The 19,097-nt window shown below is 35.7% G+C and overlaps 1 protein-coding gene across 1 annotated transcript in view; it reads right to left on the bottom strand.

Annotated features, from left to right (window-relative positions):
• SAMTOR (S-adenosylmethionine sensor upstream of mTORC1) overlaps positions 1 to 19,097 on the bottom strand; it is a 114,686-nt gene that overhangs the window by 6,007 nt on the left and 89,582 nt on the right. The window contains exon 4 of the mRNA XM_019634040.1: positions 11,207 to 11,321. Coding sequence (XP_019489585.1) covers positions 11,207 to 11,321 — 115 coding nt within the window. The remainder of the gene's footprint in view (positions 1 to 11,206; positions 11,322 to 19,097) is intronic.

Below are 19,097 nucleotides of genomic sequence, written 5' to 3'. Positions count from 1 at the left end.
TCAATTGATTTTTGTATATTGATGTTGTATCTTGCAACCTTGCTAAACTGATTTGCTACTTAACTGTAGTTTCTCTAGCTCAGGGAATAATCTAACAGATGATTAAATGTCATCTGTGAATAAAGACAGTTTTGCTTCTTCCCAATTTGGATGCCTATTAGTGCTTTTCTTGCTTTATTGTACTGGCTATAATCTCTGGAGAATGGTGAATAGATGTGGTGAGAGTAAATATCCTTATCTCCTTTTTGTTCTAGTTCTTGTGGTTAAAACACTTTTGTTTCACTAAGTATGATGTTAGCTGTAGGTTTTTCAGATACCCTTTGTCAGGTTGAGGAAATTGCCTTCAATTCCCTCTGTGAGTTTTTATCAGGAAAGAAACTTTTGATTTTTGTCAAATGCTTATCTGTAACTATTGAGATGATCTTTTTAAGTGTTTGACTCTGGTGAAACAATTGAGTGTTTTTTGAACATTAAACCAATCTTGCTCTCCTGGAATAAGTCAAACTTAGTCATGTTGTATAATTATCCTTTTTGAATACAATATACTAAAATTTTATATAAACATTTTTGTCTCTATTCATGAGGGACATGATGCATAGTTTTTTTGTTCTGTAGTGTTTCTGTCTAGTTCAGGTATCAGGATAACGGCCTCATAGAATGAGAGAGGAAGTAGTCCATTCATTTCAGTGTTATGGGTAACCTCTCTTTCATTTCTGATTTTGAGTCTTTCCTCTTTTTTCCTCAGTGAGGATAACCAGGGGTTTGTCAATCTTATTAATCTTTTCAAAGAATCATGTCTTTAGTGCATTAATTTTTCTATTGTCTTTTTATTCTTTATTTCATTTAATTCTGCTTTAATTTTTATTATTTCCTTCCCTCTAGTGACTATGGGCTTCACTTGTTCTTTTTGTAGTTCTTAAAGATGAACTGTTTGGTTGTTTATCTGAGATTTTTCTCGTTTCTTGAGGTTGGACTGAAATGCTATCAACTTTCTTCTTATTGCTGTTTTTGCTGCATCCCCAAACTTTTGATATGTCATATTGCCATTCTCATTTGTCTCTATGTATCTTTTGATTTCTTATTTCTTCTTTGACCCAGTGTTGTTTAGTAGCATGTTGTTTAATTGCCAGATATTTGTGTTTTTTCCAGCGTTTTTTTTTTTTTTTTGCCATTGATTTTCAATTTCAGAGCACTGTGTTTAGACCATTTGTTTGGTACGATTTCAATCTTCTTAAATTTGTTGAGGTACATTTTGTGCCCCAACATATGGTCTGTCCTTAAGAATGCTCCATGTGCACTAGAAAAGAATGTATATTCTAGTGTTCTGGAAATAAAATGATCTGTAAATATTGATTATGTCTATTTTGTCTAATATGTCACTTAAGGCCAAAATTTCCTCATTGATGATCTATCCATAGCTGTCAATGGGATATTTAGGTCCGCTATATAATTGTGCTTTTGTCAGTTTCTTCCTTTAGGTCCGTTAGTCATTGTTTTATATATTTTGGTGCTCTCAGGTTGGGTGCGTATGTATTGGTAAGTGTTATGTCTTCTTGATGCATTGTTCTGTTCATCATTATAAAATGTCCATCTTGATTTCTTGGTACCTTTTTTATCTTGAAATCCATTTTGTCTGATATAAGTATGACTACACCCATTTTTCTGTGGATGCCATTTTCTTGGGGTATTATTTTCCACTCCTTCACTTTGAGTCTTTGTACTTGAGATGGGTCTTCTGAAGGCAACATATAGTTGGTTCTTGTTTTTTAATCTATCCCGCTCCTGTGTCTTTTGATTCTTGAGTTCAGTCCATTTACATTTCAGGGGATTATTGATATATGGGGGCTTTCTATAACCACTGTATCTTTTGTTTTCGGGTTGCTCTGTGTCTCCATTGTTTCTTTTCCCTTGTGTTTCTGTCTCCTATTTTAACTTGGTGGTATTCTATGATCTTTGTTCATTTCCTCTTTTTTTATATAAAGAATCTCAGTAATAGATTTTTGTTTTGTGGTTACCATTATGTTTATGCAAAAAAAAAATGGTCATATGTACAATAAATAGTCCTTTTTCTTCTGCTTACATGTTATTTCCATTCACCTGTGCAAGTTCTATCTTTTTTCCCTCCATTTTTATGTTTCTGTGGTCACAAATTATCCCCTTTTGTGCTGAACATTCATTTCCAAATTGCAAAAGCTATTTTCTTCTTTTTAAAAATGCTTTTACCTCCTTTAACTTTTGTTATATTTAAGTTTTTATTACAGTATTCTGAAAAAGAGTTCCAGCTTCCTGCTTCTGTCGTTTTGTTTCAGGTACAAGTGCTTTTTTCAACGTTTCTCAATGCAAATCTTGTGATGGTTAAGTACGCTCAACTTTTGTCTAGGAAACCGTTTATTTCTCCTTCATATCTAAAGGGTTAACTTTGCTGGTTATATTATTCTTGGCTGGTGATTTCTCTCTTTCAATATTTTGACTATTGCATTCTACTCTCTCCTAGCTTGTATGATTTCTCCTGAAAAACCGATGATAATCTAATGGGGTTTTCTTTAAAGGGTACAGTCTTCTTTTCTAAAGGCTGCCTTGAGAATTCCTTTTTTGTCATTAACTTTTGACAGTCATTAACTGTGCCTTGGAGAGGGTCTTTTAAAATTGACATAATTAGGTGTTCTGTTAGCATCTTAGATTCCAGGGTCCAACTGTTTCTGTAAGTTTGGGAAGATCTCATCTGTTATTTGTTTGAATAGGCTCTCTGTTCCCTTCTCATTCTTTTCTCCTTCTGGTAAACCCTCTATTCTTATATTGCTCTTTCTAGTGGAGTCAGACAGTTCTCATAGAGCTCTTTCTTTTCTTTCTTTTTTTTTTTTTTAACTCTCAATTCTCTTCTCCCACCTGAGTAATTTGTAGATTTCTATCTTCAAGATCACTAAGTCTTTCTTCCATCTGGTCTGCTCTATTTCCTAAGGTCTCTAATTTATTCTTTATCTCATTTATTTCTTCAGCTCCAGAATTTCTGTTTGGTCCATTTAAACAGTTATAATCTCTTTGGTAAAGTACTCCTTTTGTTCATTGATTTTATTCCTGAGCTCAATGAACTGCCTTTGTGAGTTTTCATCTAACTCTTGAAGGCTTTTTTGTGTATCTTTGTTTTTTCAGCACTGCAATCTTGAATTCTCTATCATTAAATCACAACCTTCCATGCCTTTATTTTCTGGAGATTTTTTATGTTTTTTCTGAACTATCTTGTTACCTTGGTTGTTCATGGTACTTGATGGATTTTTTCCTGCTTTTTAAAGTACTTGTTGTCTTTAACCCTTTAGAAGGTTGGTAAGTAGAGCTCTTTCTTTTGTTTTTCCAGTTGATAATGCTATAGTGCAATTTTTTGTTTTCTCTTATGCGCACTACATTGACTTCTGGAATCTCTGTGGGTAGCACTGCCTCAGCTGTGGAAAATGCCCCATACTCACTGAGGACATGGGCATCCCTTCTATAACCAGGTTGCCTTGGTCTCAGGGCACCACCTCCGTGGTACTGTGTGGTAGGTGACAGGGCTCCCAGCCTCTGGGTTCCCAGTGCTGCTTTCCTGCAACCAAGCTGCCAGCTGTGCTGCACTATCTGAGGTGTCCCGGTTGCATCTACTAGGTTCCACAGAGATGGGTGGGGGAAAGGTGGGTGGGGGAGGCAGTCTCACCTCTGCAGCTTTGTTCTTGTCACAATATGTGCAGGCCACACCAGCTGGAATGTCACTTCTTCCCCTTGACGACCTGCCTCCACTGCTGCTGCAATTGCTGGAACCAGCAGGCTACAGGAAGGTGAAGGGGGGCAAACTCACATTTCTGTAGCTGTTTCTTTTTCCCTGGTGATTGTGGCTGCTATTGAGCAGCCGCCACCCTTTGTACTGCTTCTCCACCCCTATCCATGGGCTCAGCCTCAGTGTGCACCAGCCTATGGCCTGCCCAATGGGGGCTGCAACCCAACCCTCCACTGTCACTGCATCCACTGGCGCCCAGACAAGTGCAGGACTGTGTCTCTGTCTCTGCAGCTCCCATCTCTGTCCTTCCCCCCATCATGCCTCGCCTGCACACTACTATACATCCACTCTCAGATGTCTCAATGTGCGGATCTTTCAGACGTGTTTGTGTGTTGAGCAGGGAATCATTTGTTGAATTATAGTTGTTCAACCTAGTATATCTTTAGGGTGAGGTTTTCTCACAGCACCATAACGCTGACATCACTTTCAATTTTCCTCTTTTTTTCCTGCAAGTTTTCTATTTCATTTCACTTCATTTAGATCAGATTTCCACTCTGATCTCATCTCTATTATTTTCTTTCTCGTCCTTCAAATTTAGTGTGCATTTTTTTCTAGTTGGAAAGTTGATCTCATTGCTTTGAGACCTTTATTGTTGGATAAAGGTGTTCAGTACTGAAAAATTTCTCCAAGATACTACTTTATTGACATCCTAGGCATGTTGATATCTTATGTTTTTATTAATCTTCATTCCACAATGTAGTCCAATTTTCTTGGTGAGTTCTTTTTTGACTGATGTTATCTAATTGTTGAGATATGGGTATTGAAATCTCCAACTACAATTTTATGAACTTCTGTTTCTCCTTGATATTTTATCAGTTTTTGATGTATATATTTTGAAGCTCTGTTATTAGGTACATTAATGTTTAGGACTGATTTGTACTCTTGATGAATGAACCCCTTTATCATTATGAATGACCATCTTTATTGCTGTTAATATTTTCTGTACTGACGTCTGCTTTGTGTGATTATAATATAACCACACCAGCTTTCTTTTGTCCATCCTCTTGCTTTTACTCTATTTGTGTGTTTATAATTGAAGTGAATTTCTTATAGGCAGCATATATGAGGTCTGACAATTAAGTCTGTAAACTGTAGAAAAAGTACTACATACCTCATTGCTGATTATCACTACAGTCACCTTCCAAGTACTCCCTTAGGAAGCTATGCACTGATGCCAGCACCTAGTCTACCTTTCAAAGCAATTTTGGAATTCTTTTTTGGAATGGCCATCAGAGCTGTCGTCTTATTACCCTTAATGTCCTCAATGTCATCAAAATGTCTTCCTTTCAATATTTCCTTTATCTTCAGGTAAAGAAAGAAGTCACTGGGGGCCAGATCAGGCGAGTAGGGAGGGTGTTCCAATACCGTTATCTGTTTAATGGCTAAAAACTCCCTCACAGACAGTGCCACGTGAGCTGGTGCATTGTCATGATGCAAAAGCCATGAAGTGTTGGCAAAAAGTTCAGGTCGTCTTAAGTTTTTCATGAAGGTTTTTCAGCACTCGCAAATAGTAAACTTGGTTGTTTAGCCAATTGATACAAATTCATAATAAATAATCCCTCTGATATCAAAAAAAGTTAACAACATCGTTGCAACAAGTTCGTAAACTTAATTGTCAGACTGCATATTTGGGTGTTGCATTTTTTATCAAATCTGACAATTTCTGCCTTTTAATTGGGGTATTTAGGCCATAGCTATTTAAGGTGATTATTAATATACTTAGGTTTAAATCTATAATCTTGCTTTTAATTTTCTATTTGTCCCATCTGTTCATCTTTTTTGCTATCTTTGGAATTAACTCAATTTTTTTATGATTCCATTTAATCTCCTTTGTTGGCTTATTAGCTATAACTATTTGTTATTTTAGTGGTTGCTTTAGGATTTATAGCATACATCTTTAACAGATCATAGTCTACCTTCAAATAATATTTCACCACTTTATGCATATATAAGAACTTTAAAATAGTATATTTCCATTTCTCCCTTGTCATTCTTTGTACTTTTGTTGTCATTCATTTTAATTTTACATACATTATAAACCCCACTCTATATTATTTTTGTTTAAATGGTTGTATTAGTTTGCTATGGCTGCCATAACAAAATACCAGAAATTGGGTGGCTTAAACAACAGAAATGTATTATGTCACAGTTGTAGAGGCTAGCAGTCAGTGATCAAGCTAACTGCAGGGTTGGTCCTTTTAAAGACCAATCTGTTCCATGCCTTTCTCCTAGCTTCTGCTTGTTTGCCTGCAATCTTTGGTTTTCTTTGGCTTGTTCATCACTCCACTGTCTTCATCTTCATGTGACATTCTTCCTGTGTATGTGTTTCTATGACAAAATTTCTCCTTTTTACAAGGACATACAGTCATATTGAATTAGGGCCCACTGTAATTACCTCATTTTAACTTCATCACCTTTGAAAAGACCCTATATCTAAATAAAGTCACATAAAGGGGGTTATGACTCTTACATGCTTTGGGGGACACAATTCCACCCATAAAAAGGGTCAGTTATCTTTCAAAGAGCTTAAATAATAATGAAAAAAACCTTGTTTTTTACATCTATGAAGTTATCATTTCCTGTACTCTTCATTATTTTGTGTAGATCCATATCTCCACTTGGCTGAAACACTTCTTAACATTTTTTTATAATGCAAGTTTGCTGATGTTGAATTCTTTCAGCTTTTGCATGTCTGAAAAAAATATTCATATTGCCTTCATTTTTGAAAGATATTTTCACTGGGTATGGGATTCTAGGTGACAAGTTTTTATATTTCAGTACTTTAACATGTCTGTCTTTTTAAAAATTTCTGTCTGCTTCTAAGACTTTCATCACTGTTTTTTTTTTGGGGGGGGGCGGTGGGGCAGAGTTTCATTACCACGTTCCTTGGTGTAATTTTCTTCCTTCCTCCCTTCCTGTTGTCCTCCTCCTCCTCCTCCTCCTGCCTTTCCTTCTTCCTTCTTCTTCTCCTTCTTCTGTGTGTGTTTGGGGTTTGTTGAGCTTCTTGGATTTGTAGATTTACAGCTTTTATTAAATTTGGAAAATTATTTCTTTAAACCTCCTCCCCCTTTTGGGGGGAAACACCACATATGCTTATATTTAGCCACTTGAAATTGTCTTACTGCTTGCTGATGCTCTTCCATTTGAAAAAAATTCTCTTTTCTGTGTTTAATTTTGGGTAGTTTCTATTGCCATGTCTTCAATTTAACTTTTCTTCTGTAATATTTAATGTACCATCAATTCCATCTTATCATACACTGTAGTACTCCATCTCTAGAAGTTAGATTTTCATATTTTAAAATACCTTCCATGTATCTAGTTAACTTCTTGTACATATGGAATATAGTCATAATGCCCTTATCTTAATGTCCTTGTTTTCTCATTTTAACATCTGTGTCAGGTTAGGGTTGGTTTCCGTTGGCTGATTTACCTCCTCGCTGTGGGTCCTATATTCTTGCTTCTTTATATGGTGGTTACTTCTTTATTGGATGCCAGACATGGTAAATTTTACCTTGTTAGGTGCTGGATGGCTTTGCATTGCTGTATTTTTGAGCTTTGTTCTGGGATGTAGTTAAGTTACCTTGAAACAGTTTGATTATTTTGGGTCTTGCTTTTAAGATTTGTTAGGTGGGACTGGAGCAGTTTTCACTGTCAGGGTAATTACTCTCCACGAATAAGGCAAGGCTCTTCTCTGTACTCTAGTGAATGTGCTGAGGTTCTTCAAGTTTCCAGTGTGGCCGGTGGGAACAGGTACTATTTCCAGCCTGTATGAGTACCAGCACTATAACCTCTAGTCCTTCCAGGTGGTGCTCCATCCAGTCTCATGTAGTTTTCATACACATCTATACTGACCAGGACTAAGCTGTATACTCAGAGAGGATTCCGCAGACCTCTGGAGTTTTCCTTCTGTGCAGCTCTCATATCTTTGGTACTCTGTCCTAGGAACCCCAACTGTCTTGGTCTGTCAGGATTCTCAGCTCTACCTCCACAACTCAGGGAATCAGTTGGGCTTGGGATATTCTCTTCATGTCATGTCCTAGAAACTCTCTGAAGGCTATATGCTGGTTCAATTGCAGGGCTCATCTCATTAGTTTACAGTCTCTTGTGGATCATTTTCTTTCATTATCTTATGTCCAGTGTCTTGTAAATTACTTAAAATATTTTGTTCACTTTTTTATTGCTTCAGGCAGGGCAAAAGAGGGTCAATCTGGTCCCTGTTACTTCATCTTGGCTGGAAGTATAAGTCTCTTCCCTTTGTTTTAATTGTAAGGTTCTGCAACTGTGAACGTCTGATTCTACTACTAAATTACTATAGCAGTTGTTTTGCCTTCCCTAATGACTTTACATTTGAAAGTTTATAGCCCTATCTATAAACAAATTAAATATTTTAAGAATATTAAGCCTGAGATTTCGATCAAATGGTCATCATGTCTCAGCAGTCCTTAATGTGTCTTGAGGAAGGAAGTGGAGCGCCATTTGTACTTTAAAACTATAGCTCCCAAGGACAGAGGAATTCTCTGCAATGATAAGCTAAGAACAGCTGTTTTACCATAAAGCAAACACTTGTCCATCTTTAGGAAGTAGATATAATAATGGTTTTAGCATTTTTCTTGTTCCTCAATGTTACTCATATAGATTTAATCTAGATAGTCATGCTCATCAAAATTAAAAAAAAATTCATAAAGAAGTTAAATTTCCATGTAGGAATAGGAACATTTCAATAATAACAGCAAACATTTCTTTAGCACTTACTATGTCACAGGCATTTTGCTAGGTGCTCAGGTCCATTACTAACCCCATTACACAAATGAGAAAACTGAGGCTCAGAGATTCAAACACCGGTTGAAAGAAAGACTACATTCTTTTCTTCGAAAAGTACTTAATGAGTATTTAACAAACCAGGCATGCTTCTAGATGTTGGGAATACAGCAGTGTGGGGGGACAAAGTCCCTACCCAAAGGATTTATAGTCTAACGCATATTCTCTTTATAACAATAAAAATACAATTTGTAATTTTTTTTTATGCCTGGTGTTATCAGAAGTAAAATGGTGGGAGCATCTGAGATCTTGATCCCTGGCAAATGTCATCAGTTTGGTTCAAATGAACTCTTACAAAAATTCTCTACAGGTTTGCAGTTTCTTAGGTGGACACTGTAAACCCTAAAACAACTTTATAGAAGGAGCAGGATTTATTGTAGCTCTATTTTGGTTATGAGTTGCTTGTTTATTCAGTCTTCAAGTGGAGCTATTCTGGAAAGTGTCATTCCAGGTAGCTTTTATAATAATAGGCTGTAATACTTTCTAATGGAATCATATTCATTTAGAGCTTTGTCCTAAAAGGATTTATGTCATGGAACAGTAAAGTTATTTCAATAGACTCTAAAGCAGGAGACGTTCTCCTCTACTTTCTTTAGTTTAGAAATTTTCCAGGATTCTTTGTGGAAGATAAAGAACATAATCTTGGAGCAAAATCTGGACTTTCATCCTAATAGGTTGCACGTTTCATGGCTGAGATACTCGTATTTCTCCAGGTTTGTGTAAAAAATAAGGACGGGCTGGTAGTTTTTACATCATCATCAGACATAGTCTTCCCTGCCCTACCCAAACACAGGAAGAAACCTGGAAATTTATGCCTGTCTTTTTTTTGTTTTGTTTTAAAGAATTAAGGGTGAAAGCCAAAGCTTTTATAGTGAAGGCCCAATGTCATAAGGCTCAATGTTTGGATAGATTTCCCAGCTGGACAGTACTTATTTAAGTGGGTGTCCTGAACTCTATTTTCACCTTAACAGTGGCATTAAAAGAAATAGCAAGAAGCAGGGTAATATTCAAAGGCAAATTATTAATAATTCTAGATTTTTTAAATGACATATCATTAAAAAGTCGTCAAAAACATTTCATGAAGATCAAACCTTTATATCCCTTACAAATTTCAGAAATAGTTGCTTAAAAGTATAGAACTCGTTAAGTTTTTAAAAGAAACAAAAAAATAGTGAAAGGCTATACTTAAAAACACTAAGTTTTAAAGAGAAATAGAATTCAGGATTAAAGTCATTTCATGAAATATTGGAGGGAAACAAGTTTAGGGTTGGAGGTCTGAGGTTCTAATCCTGACTTTGTTTCAAACTCAGTATGTGAGCTTGGGCAGGTGACCTCAGGTTTCTGGACTTTGGGGGAAATGATACTGCATTGAATACTTATAAGCTAGGACCTAAACTTTGTTCATTCTCTTTAAGTGTCAGATTTCTCATCTGCATAGTCAACAAAGTTTTGAAAAAGGAACTCTCAGTCTTCAGGTTACAATAAAGGCAATTTTTAATACAGCAAATGTCTTAATCAAAATTTGCCATGGGGTATCTGACTTGTGATCTTTCTCTTGGTTTACATACTCATTATCTCATCCCACTCGCACATCACAAAACAGCTCAGTAATACTGGAATGCTTTCACCTATTTCCATAGTGGTGAAATTCCTTTTTATTTCAACATGCTCTCTTTACTTGAAAATGCATGTTCTTTCTTTCTTAAACAACTATGTTAGTTAAAAATATATATATGGGCTGGCCGAGTGGCTCAGTTGGTTAAGAGCTCACTTAAGAGTGCAAGCTCTGAGCAACAGGGTCGTGGGTTCGATTCCCGACCCGAGCTGAGCTGCTGCTGAGCTGCCAACAGGTGGCAGGATGGCTCAGCTAATACACACACACACACATATATATAAAGGTTAATAAGATAGAAATAAAAAACTGTCACATGCATACACAATCCTAATAGGTAATGGTGACATGAATTTTCTCCTTTCATTTGTGATATTTAATTTACAGTATTTTTCTTTTTTAAATGAAGTTTGGGTTAAACCATTAAAAAAAGAAGAAGAAAAAAGTAAAACGGCAATCATTATAAATTTATGTCAATAAAAAATATCTAATTTTAAAAGTAGAGGAAACATTCTATGTAAAGGTAAGTAGTTTCATCCACTAAGTAGAAATAGCTGGGCTTTAATAAAGTTTTGGCTGGCTCCAAACCCTTTGCTCTTTCCACTATTCCATAATGGCTCTATGTCACAACAGTACATTTCAGAAAGAGACGCATTAAAAAAATAAACCAAACAAAAAGCCCCAAAATCTCTGCAATCTACTAAAGTTTTTTGATTGCAAAATAGATGATAAACAGGGAACAAAAACAAAAACAATAAAGAAACATATCATAGTGCTCAAGTTATTGGTTAACTAAATGCTCAAAAATTTTCATGCAATGTATATTTAGTTTTGAATAGAAATAATCTCTTATCAACTTGTCACAGTAAATATATTTGTTATTTCAGGAATGTGCAGACAGTGCTTTTCCTTTGTAAATAAATATGTAAAATATTCAAGTCTCCAAACAAAACATAAGTATGCATACATACCTCTACAGCAGGTACAATGTCTATGCCAACAGTTAGAAATTCTTCAAACTTCAGAAATGGGTTAAAGCAGCTGCCAACATCAAGTAATCTGATCTTTCCTGAGGTTTGTAGTAACCTAAAAGAAGATTATTTTATTTTATAAACGGCAAAATGAAACTAAGCTATAAGAAAAATATCAAATATTTGAGAATAAAGGAGGTCACACAGATTATAGGCTAACTTTTTGGTCTCAGGATTCCTTTAACACGTTTAAAAAGAACTGAGGCCTTAAAAGCTTTCATTTATGAGGATTATAACTATCAATAATACTGTATTTGAAATTAAAACTGAATAGTTTAAAAGACATTTATAAATTCATTTATAAAACAATAAACCTATTGTATATGCTAAAGTAAATTATGTATTTTTTTTTTAAGATTTTTATTGGGGAATTGGGGGGATGGGAACCGCGCTGGGGAATTGGGGAAGGGGAACAGACAAGTTGCTGTCCTTTTGTTCTTCAGTCTAGTTGTGGAGGACATTGCTTCACTGGCCCAAGTTGACACCATCATTGTGCTCTTCCTGGGTCAGGCAGATCAGTCACCAGCTTCTGGACAGCCGCTGGCCGCTCACGCTGGCCGCTGGCTACACACGGTAGCCCATGGCAATCCACTGCCACAGGGGCTGCAGCCTACGCCATCGCCGGCGCCTCACAGCAGCCCAGCTCCAGGTTGAGCTGTTGTTCAGCATCTTAGCTGTGGAGGGCAGTGTCACTGGCCCTCATATGTGGGATCCGAACCGGGGCCCTCTGGCATCCCAAGCCAGTTCTTAACCATCGCGCCACTCGGCCGGCCCTGTAAATTATGTATTTTTAATGAAAAATCTAGATTAGAAAGAGTAAAAAGTGAGGCATGCTTTTACAGTTTTTGAAGTCTCTTTAATGTCTGGCTTAATAGAAGATTGATGGATTCTCATTATCTGCTTTAGCATTCAAGCTGTTCCAACATTACATATCATATAGTTTCTAGAAAAGTACACTCTACACTCATGAGAAAATCAAAGTAAAGAAGGCAAATGACAACTTCGTATTACCGTGAAAATAACTTCCCCCTCAGAGACCCTGGAAGGGTCTCAGATCCCCAGACCATACTTTGAAAACTGTCTTTGCAGATGAAAAAATCCACTAACAAATCAATTCTACGTAGTCAATATAACAATGTCTTTGTACTTAACTTTAGTTTGTCTCAATGATTTAAAAAGACCAAAGAGAAGAGCATAAAATAGTATTTTTTAATTTATGAAAAAGTTTTGTTTTATTTTTATTTAAGAGCTTTCCTCATGTCCAAAAACAGTAGGAAAAAAATGAAGGTAAACGAAACCAGAAATGACCATATTTTAAGGTTGGTCAAATGTAATCAATATGGATCTAGCAGCAATGATGAAGGAAAACAGTGGATTTTGTTGGTCTGAAGTCTGGAGTCCTAATGTTCAGACAGCATAGCAATAATAAAAACCAACTTCAGATATATGCCATTTTCACTGATGTTAATTTCCTTTAAAAAATTATGAGTAGATATTGGAAAAATAAAGGAAAGAAAATGTAGGGAAACAGCTGGGTAAAAACAAAATCTTGGTTCTTTGACGTCTAAAAGGCAGGGAGAACCTGTCTACTTCTTTCTCTCCTTTATACCTGGGCTAGCATATTACCTTAGGGTCCATTAGGGAGGTATTAGCTACAGATAGTGGGTTAAGCTCCTAAAAAAGACACTATTAAGTGAAAATAATATAAAGTTGATTTTTTTTCCAGAAAAGGAATGCAATAAATAGGGGTAACCAAATATTGATGTCCTAACATTTTATAGAAATTACCACAATCACCATTTGACTATAAATAAACTATATAGGACCTATCTGATATAGTACATGCCACTGTATAGTACCATAAAAATAATATGAACCAATTACAATATTTTTGCCAATAAACTTTTATTTTAAAACTCCCCTAAAGAGGCTATGAGGGTATAAGAAAATAGCATTTCACCAAAGAGGGCCTTCATTTTCTATATCTATAAAACAACTCAATAATTCTGACTATGACCTCCAGATGAGTGTTAGTTCTTGCAATGAATAGCGAGAAACTCTCACAGTGAAAACTGCTGCTCCTTGGGTGCCTCTTAAGAGGTATTGCAGCCAGTCAGGAAGCAGATTATTTGAATGGGTGATGCCTATAACAAATAATCATCTGTAAAGTTGAATTAAGTTTACTGATACTTGAAATATCATGATGCATTAATTTCAATGATGAAAGAGGGTTGCCAATTTCTGTGGCACAGGTTCCAAGTTGCTAAATAGACCAGAAGATTCAGTAGACAGGGGCCATAGAAATGTGTAGTATACAGTTGACACTCGCTGCTGCATTAATACAAAATTGAATATCCAAATCGTAACCTGTTAGAATGAGAATCTATAACGCTATGTAATACTATATACACTACTAGATTGTCATTCTAATCCTTACTTGGAGCCTATGGTGAAAAACGAGTTCTGGCATCAGAGAGACTAAGATCAAAACCTGATTCTGTATTGCATTGTTCTGTACACCTGAAACTAACAATAAAATGTAAAAAAAAACCCCAAAAAACCCCACCTGATTCTGTCCTTTACCTGTGTAATATGGGGACAATAATGGTATCCACACTTAAGAGTTGTTTCCAGAGTTAAAAGAGAGAATACATTTATAATACTTGACCCACTATCTGGTACATGGTAATTGCTCAAAAAGTGGTAAATATTATTGTTAGCTGTTAATATCATTTTATAGGGTAAATCTTTTTGTGGTTCATTCATTAATGATCTTCCTGAATATAGTAAAAAAGCAGGATTCGCCTCACACTAAATTCTATACTAGTAAACTGATTAGCAAAACATTTCTGATAGTCTTTGTTTTAACAAGTGCATTTTGTAAATTAAAATTTCTATCTGGATGTAGTACTCTTAAATCATTCAAGTTAATTCAACATTATGATACAATCATCAATAACAATATCACAGATTAACCTAACAGCATTAATTCTCAGTAATATACTTGGTTCATTTCAAATTCTTTGGTTTAGCGCCTTACTTTATTTGCACCAAACACACATTTATAATTTAAAGACTAATTACAACGTAAACATAAAGTAATTACCACCCAGGCCAAGAAATTAATCATTGCCTGCACTCAGGAAGCATACCCCTCCCTGATGACATCTGCCACCCCTTTCAGTAATGGTAGTCCCTATCCTGAGTTAAATGACAGCCATTTCCTTGGTTTCCCTTTAGTTTTACTATCTATGACTGAATGCCCAAATAATAGTTTAGTTTTACACACTGCAAATTTGCTTTTGTGACTTTCTTCTTTCATTTAACATTAAGTTTGTGAGAGTCATTTGTATTTCTATAGTTAATTCATGTTCATTTTTGTATAATAGTACCTTTATACAACACATCCCATTGTGATTTTGCTTATAGTTGCATTGAGTCTAAAGATCATTTGGGGAGAATTAACATGTTTACAATATTGAATCTTCTAATCCACAGACATGGCACAGTTGTCCATCTGTTTAGGTTTTTTTCATTGTCTCCCAATAGCTTTATCATTTTCTCTTACACAGTCTCACATGTTTTTTTGGATTTATATTTCTTATGTCATTTTTTTATGCCACTATTGTTTTCCCCCATGGATAAACTTTGTTAATACATTTCATTTTTTCATTTATTTTGGTTACAGAAATGCAACTGATTTTTGTATACTGATTTCGTATCCAGCAAGTTTACTAAGTTTCTGTTATCTCAATTGCTTATCTGTATATTATTTTGGGTATTCTCATCTAGGTATATAATTATATAATCAATGAAAAATGACATTTGTATGTCTTCCTTTCCTGTCTATCCACCCACCCATGCTTCCATCTATTTTTTGCCTCACTGCTTTGCCCAAGACTTTTAAATACAGTGTTAAACAGAAGCACAAGCAGGCACTGCTATTTTGCTAGTCTCAGAGGGAATGTTCCAGTGTTTCACCATTAAATACAGTGACTGTTGTAGGTTTTGTATATTACCCTTGTTAAAGTTTAAGAAACAAACTCCTTTTATACTTTGCTAGTGCTTTTAAAAAAAAATTTTAACGCAAATCTATGCTGGATTTTATCAAACGCATTCTATCAGCTATTCAGATATGACTTTAAGTTGTTTATGTGGTTGAGTAAACTCATTTATTTCGTAGTATTAAAGCAACCTTTCATTGCTGCCTCAGAGATTTTAAGTTTTAACACAGTTTTTACAAAATTCCAACTTTCATCTCTGTTGATCTTTTTTTTCTTCTTATATCTTTATTACAGTAAAACCTTGGATTGTGAGTAACGTGGTTTGCGAGTGTTCCACAAGACAAGCAAACATTTCTAATACATTTTAACGTGGTAATCAAGTGATGTCTTGCAATATGAGTAGTTTGTTTCCGGAACGAATTATGCTTGCAAACCAAAGCATTACTGTTTTCTTTTCACTTTTTTTTTATTAATTTTTTTGAAATAGATTCTTAGTTCACTAGTTTTCAGCTTTTATTTTTTATATAATATATGCATTTAAACTATAAATTTCCCTCTAAGTGATGCTTTAGCCATAGCCATACATTTTAATATAAAGCATTTTTGTAACACTATTTTTAGTTTATTTCTTCAGTTTAGCGAGAACTGAGGCCAAACTTCTTTGAGTGTCATATTTCCTGTGCTCAGACTTATACTTTCCACTGAATCAAAATTTTGAAATACTTATTTATAAGGTAATAACTGTCTGAAAATAAACAGTGTGAAGCAATTAGTTTTTTTCCATACACATTCACATTTAATTACTATTAGAAATAAAATACTCATAGTTTCTGCAGTTTAAATCTGAACATACAATTTGTAGTACAAGATGTGGGTTCTAGTAGAGATATTCTAATTCATTGTATGGCCCTAGACAAGCCATTCTGGATCTCTGCCTTCATCCACATCTAACAGGGATAATAATGCCCTTTTAAACTTATCTTATATGCAAGTAGGCATAAGATTTAGGTGAAATATTTTGCTACAGTTGCTAAAGAAATAAGGTAAAATGTAACACTTTATCATAGTAACTATTTTCTAATATTTGATTGCTTTTTATAACTTAACCAAAATAAAGAATACACATACTTTAAGACCTACAAAATTCAGTAGTTATACAAGATGAATTAAAGTAGTAAAGCTAGTCATAATAGTAAACCATTCATCCATGTTCTCAATTACATTAGGGAATCATAATTATAAAAATAGGTAAAATTTTGTGAAAACATTCCTATTTATTCTGGCTTGGGAGTTCTTGCCCATATCAACGGTTTATCTGGCATTGGCCATAGTATCATGTACCTGGACAGTCATGTTGTACACAGACTGTCAAATGGGTCTGTTAGACCGAACGCCAGATCCAGCATGTCATTTTCATCAGTGATTGCTTCTAACTGCTCATTTATGTGCTTTTCAAACATGAGGTGACAGGTAGAGCAAGACAAGATCCCTCCCACCGCAGCAAAACCATCAGTATCTAGATTATTTTCAACCACATCTAGCAGAGAGCTACCGCTTTTCCTTTGTTAATGTTTCACCTATACGGTTTCAAAGTGGAACGTTTCTTTACCTTCTGAGCCACTCTGTGCGACACGCTCGGCCCTGGCCCAGCGCGGGCTCCAGTGAGCGGCAGCCACGACAGGCCGCGCCGCCGAAGGCCCAGAGGGAAGCCCGCAGGAGCCAGCGCCCCGCGGTGGCCACAGCTCGCAGTCGGGAAAACACGGGACGCGACACCGCCAGAGGCTCCCAAGGGCGGGCAGACCCTGCACAGAGCCTGAGGCCCTAGGGCCATGCCCAGGCTCCCGGCAGGCTGAGATCCGGAGACCTTCTCTGTGCGGCGGGTCAACGTTTTTTGATAAAGTGTTTTTACACAAGGAAGTATTTTTATTACTTAATTGAAATATTTTCTAATTTTCATTGTAAGTTCTTCAGTGCATGGATGTTTTTAAGAGGGTTTTTACTAATTTCTAAACCTTTAGGAATCACCTGATAGCCTTTTTGCTATCAATTTTTAACTTAATAGCATTGTCTTTAGAAAATATAATCTGCATAATTTCAACCATTTTAATCTTGTTGACATCTGATTTCTAATTTTTTATAAATTTAATATAACAAATTTAAAATGTAATATTTTAAAATTTTATATATTTTCTATAAAACATTTTTTAATGTTACATATATGTTACATATATGGTTGAAAAGAATATCACTTGGTAGTTTTTGGGTACACTATTATATATATGACCATTAGGGTAAGCTTGTTAATCATGTTGTTCAAATACTGTATAGTCTTACTTTTTGAATGCTTGTTCTCTCAATTTTGGGGGTGCATTAAAAATATTCCAATTTGTTTTTAAAGAAGCATAAAAAGATCTTTATAAATTGATTTGATTTTTTTTTCATTTTTGCAAAAAAGAAACTCAAGAAGGATAAATACTAAGAATTAATACAACCTCAGAAGATTTGGAAACGAGGTGGATGTTTTAAGGAAGGGATGGGACGTCTGAGTGCATCATTCATTGTATTTTTGACTTTTGAAAGTTAACTTTACATATTCAAAAAATAAAATTAAATTGCAGAAATGGGGAAAAAAACACCCACAAAACAGTAAGAAAAACTAATGAACCTAGCAATACAAGTATATTGAGTAACAGAAGGAAAAAAACTGATAACTTCTAAACACACAGTGTGCTGACAATAATAATCTAAATGGGTGATATTTTAAGGACAAAAAAGAACTGCACAAAAATCCTGAACTTTACTTAATATGTTGTTGTGGTTTTGGTGTCGCCATTTAGAAACTATTTTGCATGTACTGAAGTGCTGAGCAAATGGAGAAATAAACTAAAGTTCCTGGGAGATACAAATTGAGAATGGGGGACAGGAGTCAAAGAACCCTTTAGTGATGGACTGGAATTAGAGGTTTCATATGAAAGGGTGTAGAAGCAATGACACTGCAGTAGCAACGAGCATAAGTAATGCCTGAATTTGGTCCCTCAAAAAATGGAACCTGTATTTTTAGAGAAATGGCTTATTCCAGGGTTGAAGCAGAGAAAGTAAAAGGTGAGCCTGGATACTCTTGTTGTACAAGGTCAGACAATTAAGTTCGTGAACTCATCCTAGAAAAAGTGCCACATACCTCATTGCTGAATATCACTATGATCACCTTTGAAATACTCCCCTTGCAAATCTATGCACCGACGCCAGCACCTAGTCCACCCTTCAAAGCAATTTTGGAACTCTTTTTCTGGAATGCCATTAGAGCTATCGTCTTATTACCCTTCATGTCCTGAACTCCATCCAAATATTTTCCTTTCAATATTTCCTGTATCTTTGGGTAAAGAAAGAAGTCATTGGGGGCCAGATCAGGTGAGTAGGGAGGGTGTTCCAATACAGTTTTCTGTTTAATGGCTAAAAACTCCCTCACAGACAGTGCCGTGTGAGCTGGTGCATTGTCATGATGTAAGAGCCATGAATTGTTGTAAAAAAGTTCAGGTTGACTAAGTTTTTCACGTAGCCTTTTCAGCACTACCAAATAATAAACTTGGTTGTTTGTCCAGTCAGTACAAATTCATAATGAATAATCCCTTTGATACCAGAAATGGTTAGCAACATCGTTGCAACAAGTTTGTGAACTTAATTGTCAGACCTTTGTATAAGAAAGTACAGGGGCTGGCCGAGTGGCGCGATGATTAAGAACTCGCTTGGGATGCCAGAGGGCCCCGGTTCGGATCCCACATATGAGGGCCAGTGACACTGCCCTCCACAGCTAAGATGCTGAACAACAG

The sequence above is a fragment of the Hipposideros armiger genome, unplaced genomic scaffold (genome assembly GCF_001890085.2).
Source record: "Hipposideros armiger isolate ML-2016 unplaced genomic scaffold, ASM189008v1 scaffold_1483, whole genome shotgun sequence".
NCBI lineage: Eukaryota > Metazoa > Chordata > Mammalia > Chiroptera > Hipposideridae > Hipposideros > Hipposideros armiger.
The sequence above is the reverse complement of the archived record's forward strand: the minus strand, read 5'-3'. Positions and strand labels throughout refer to the sequence as shown.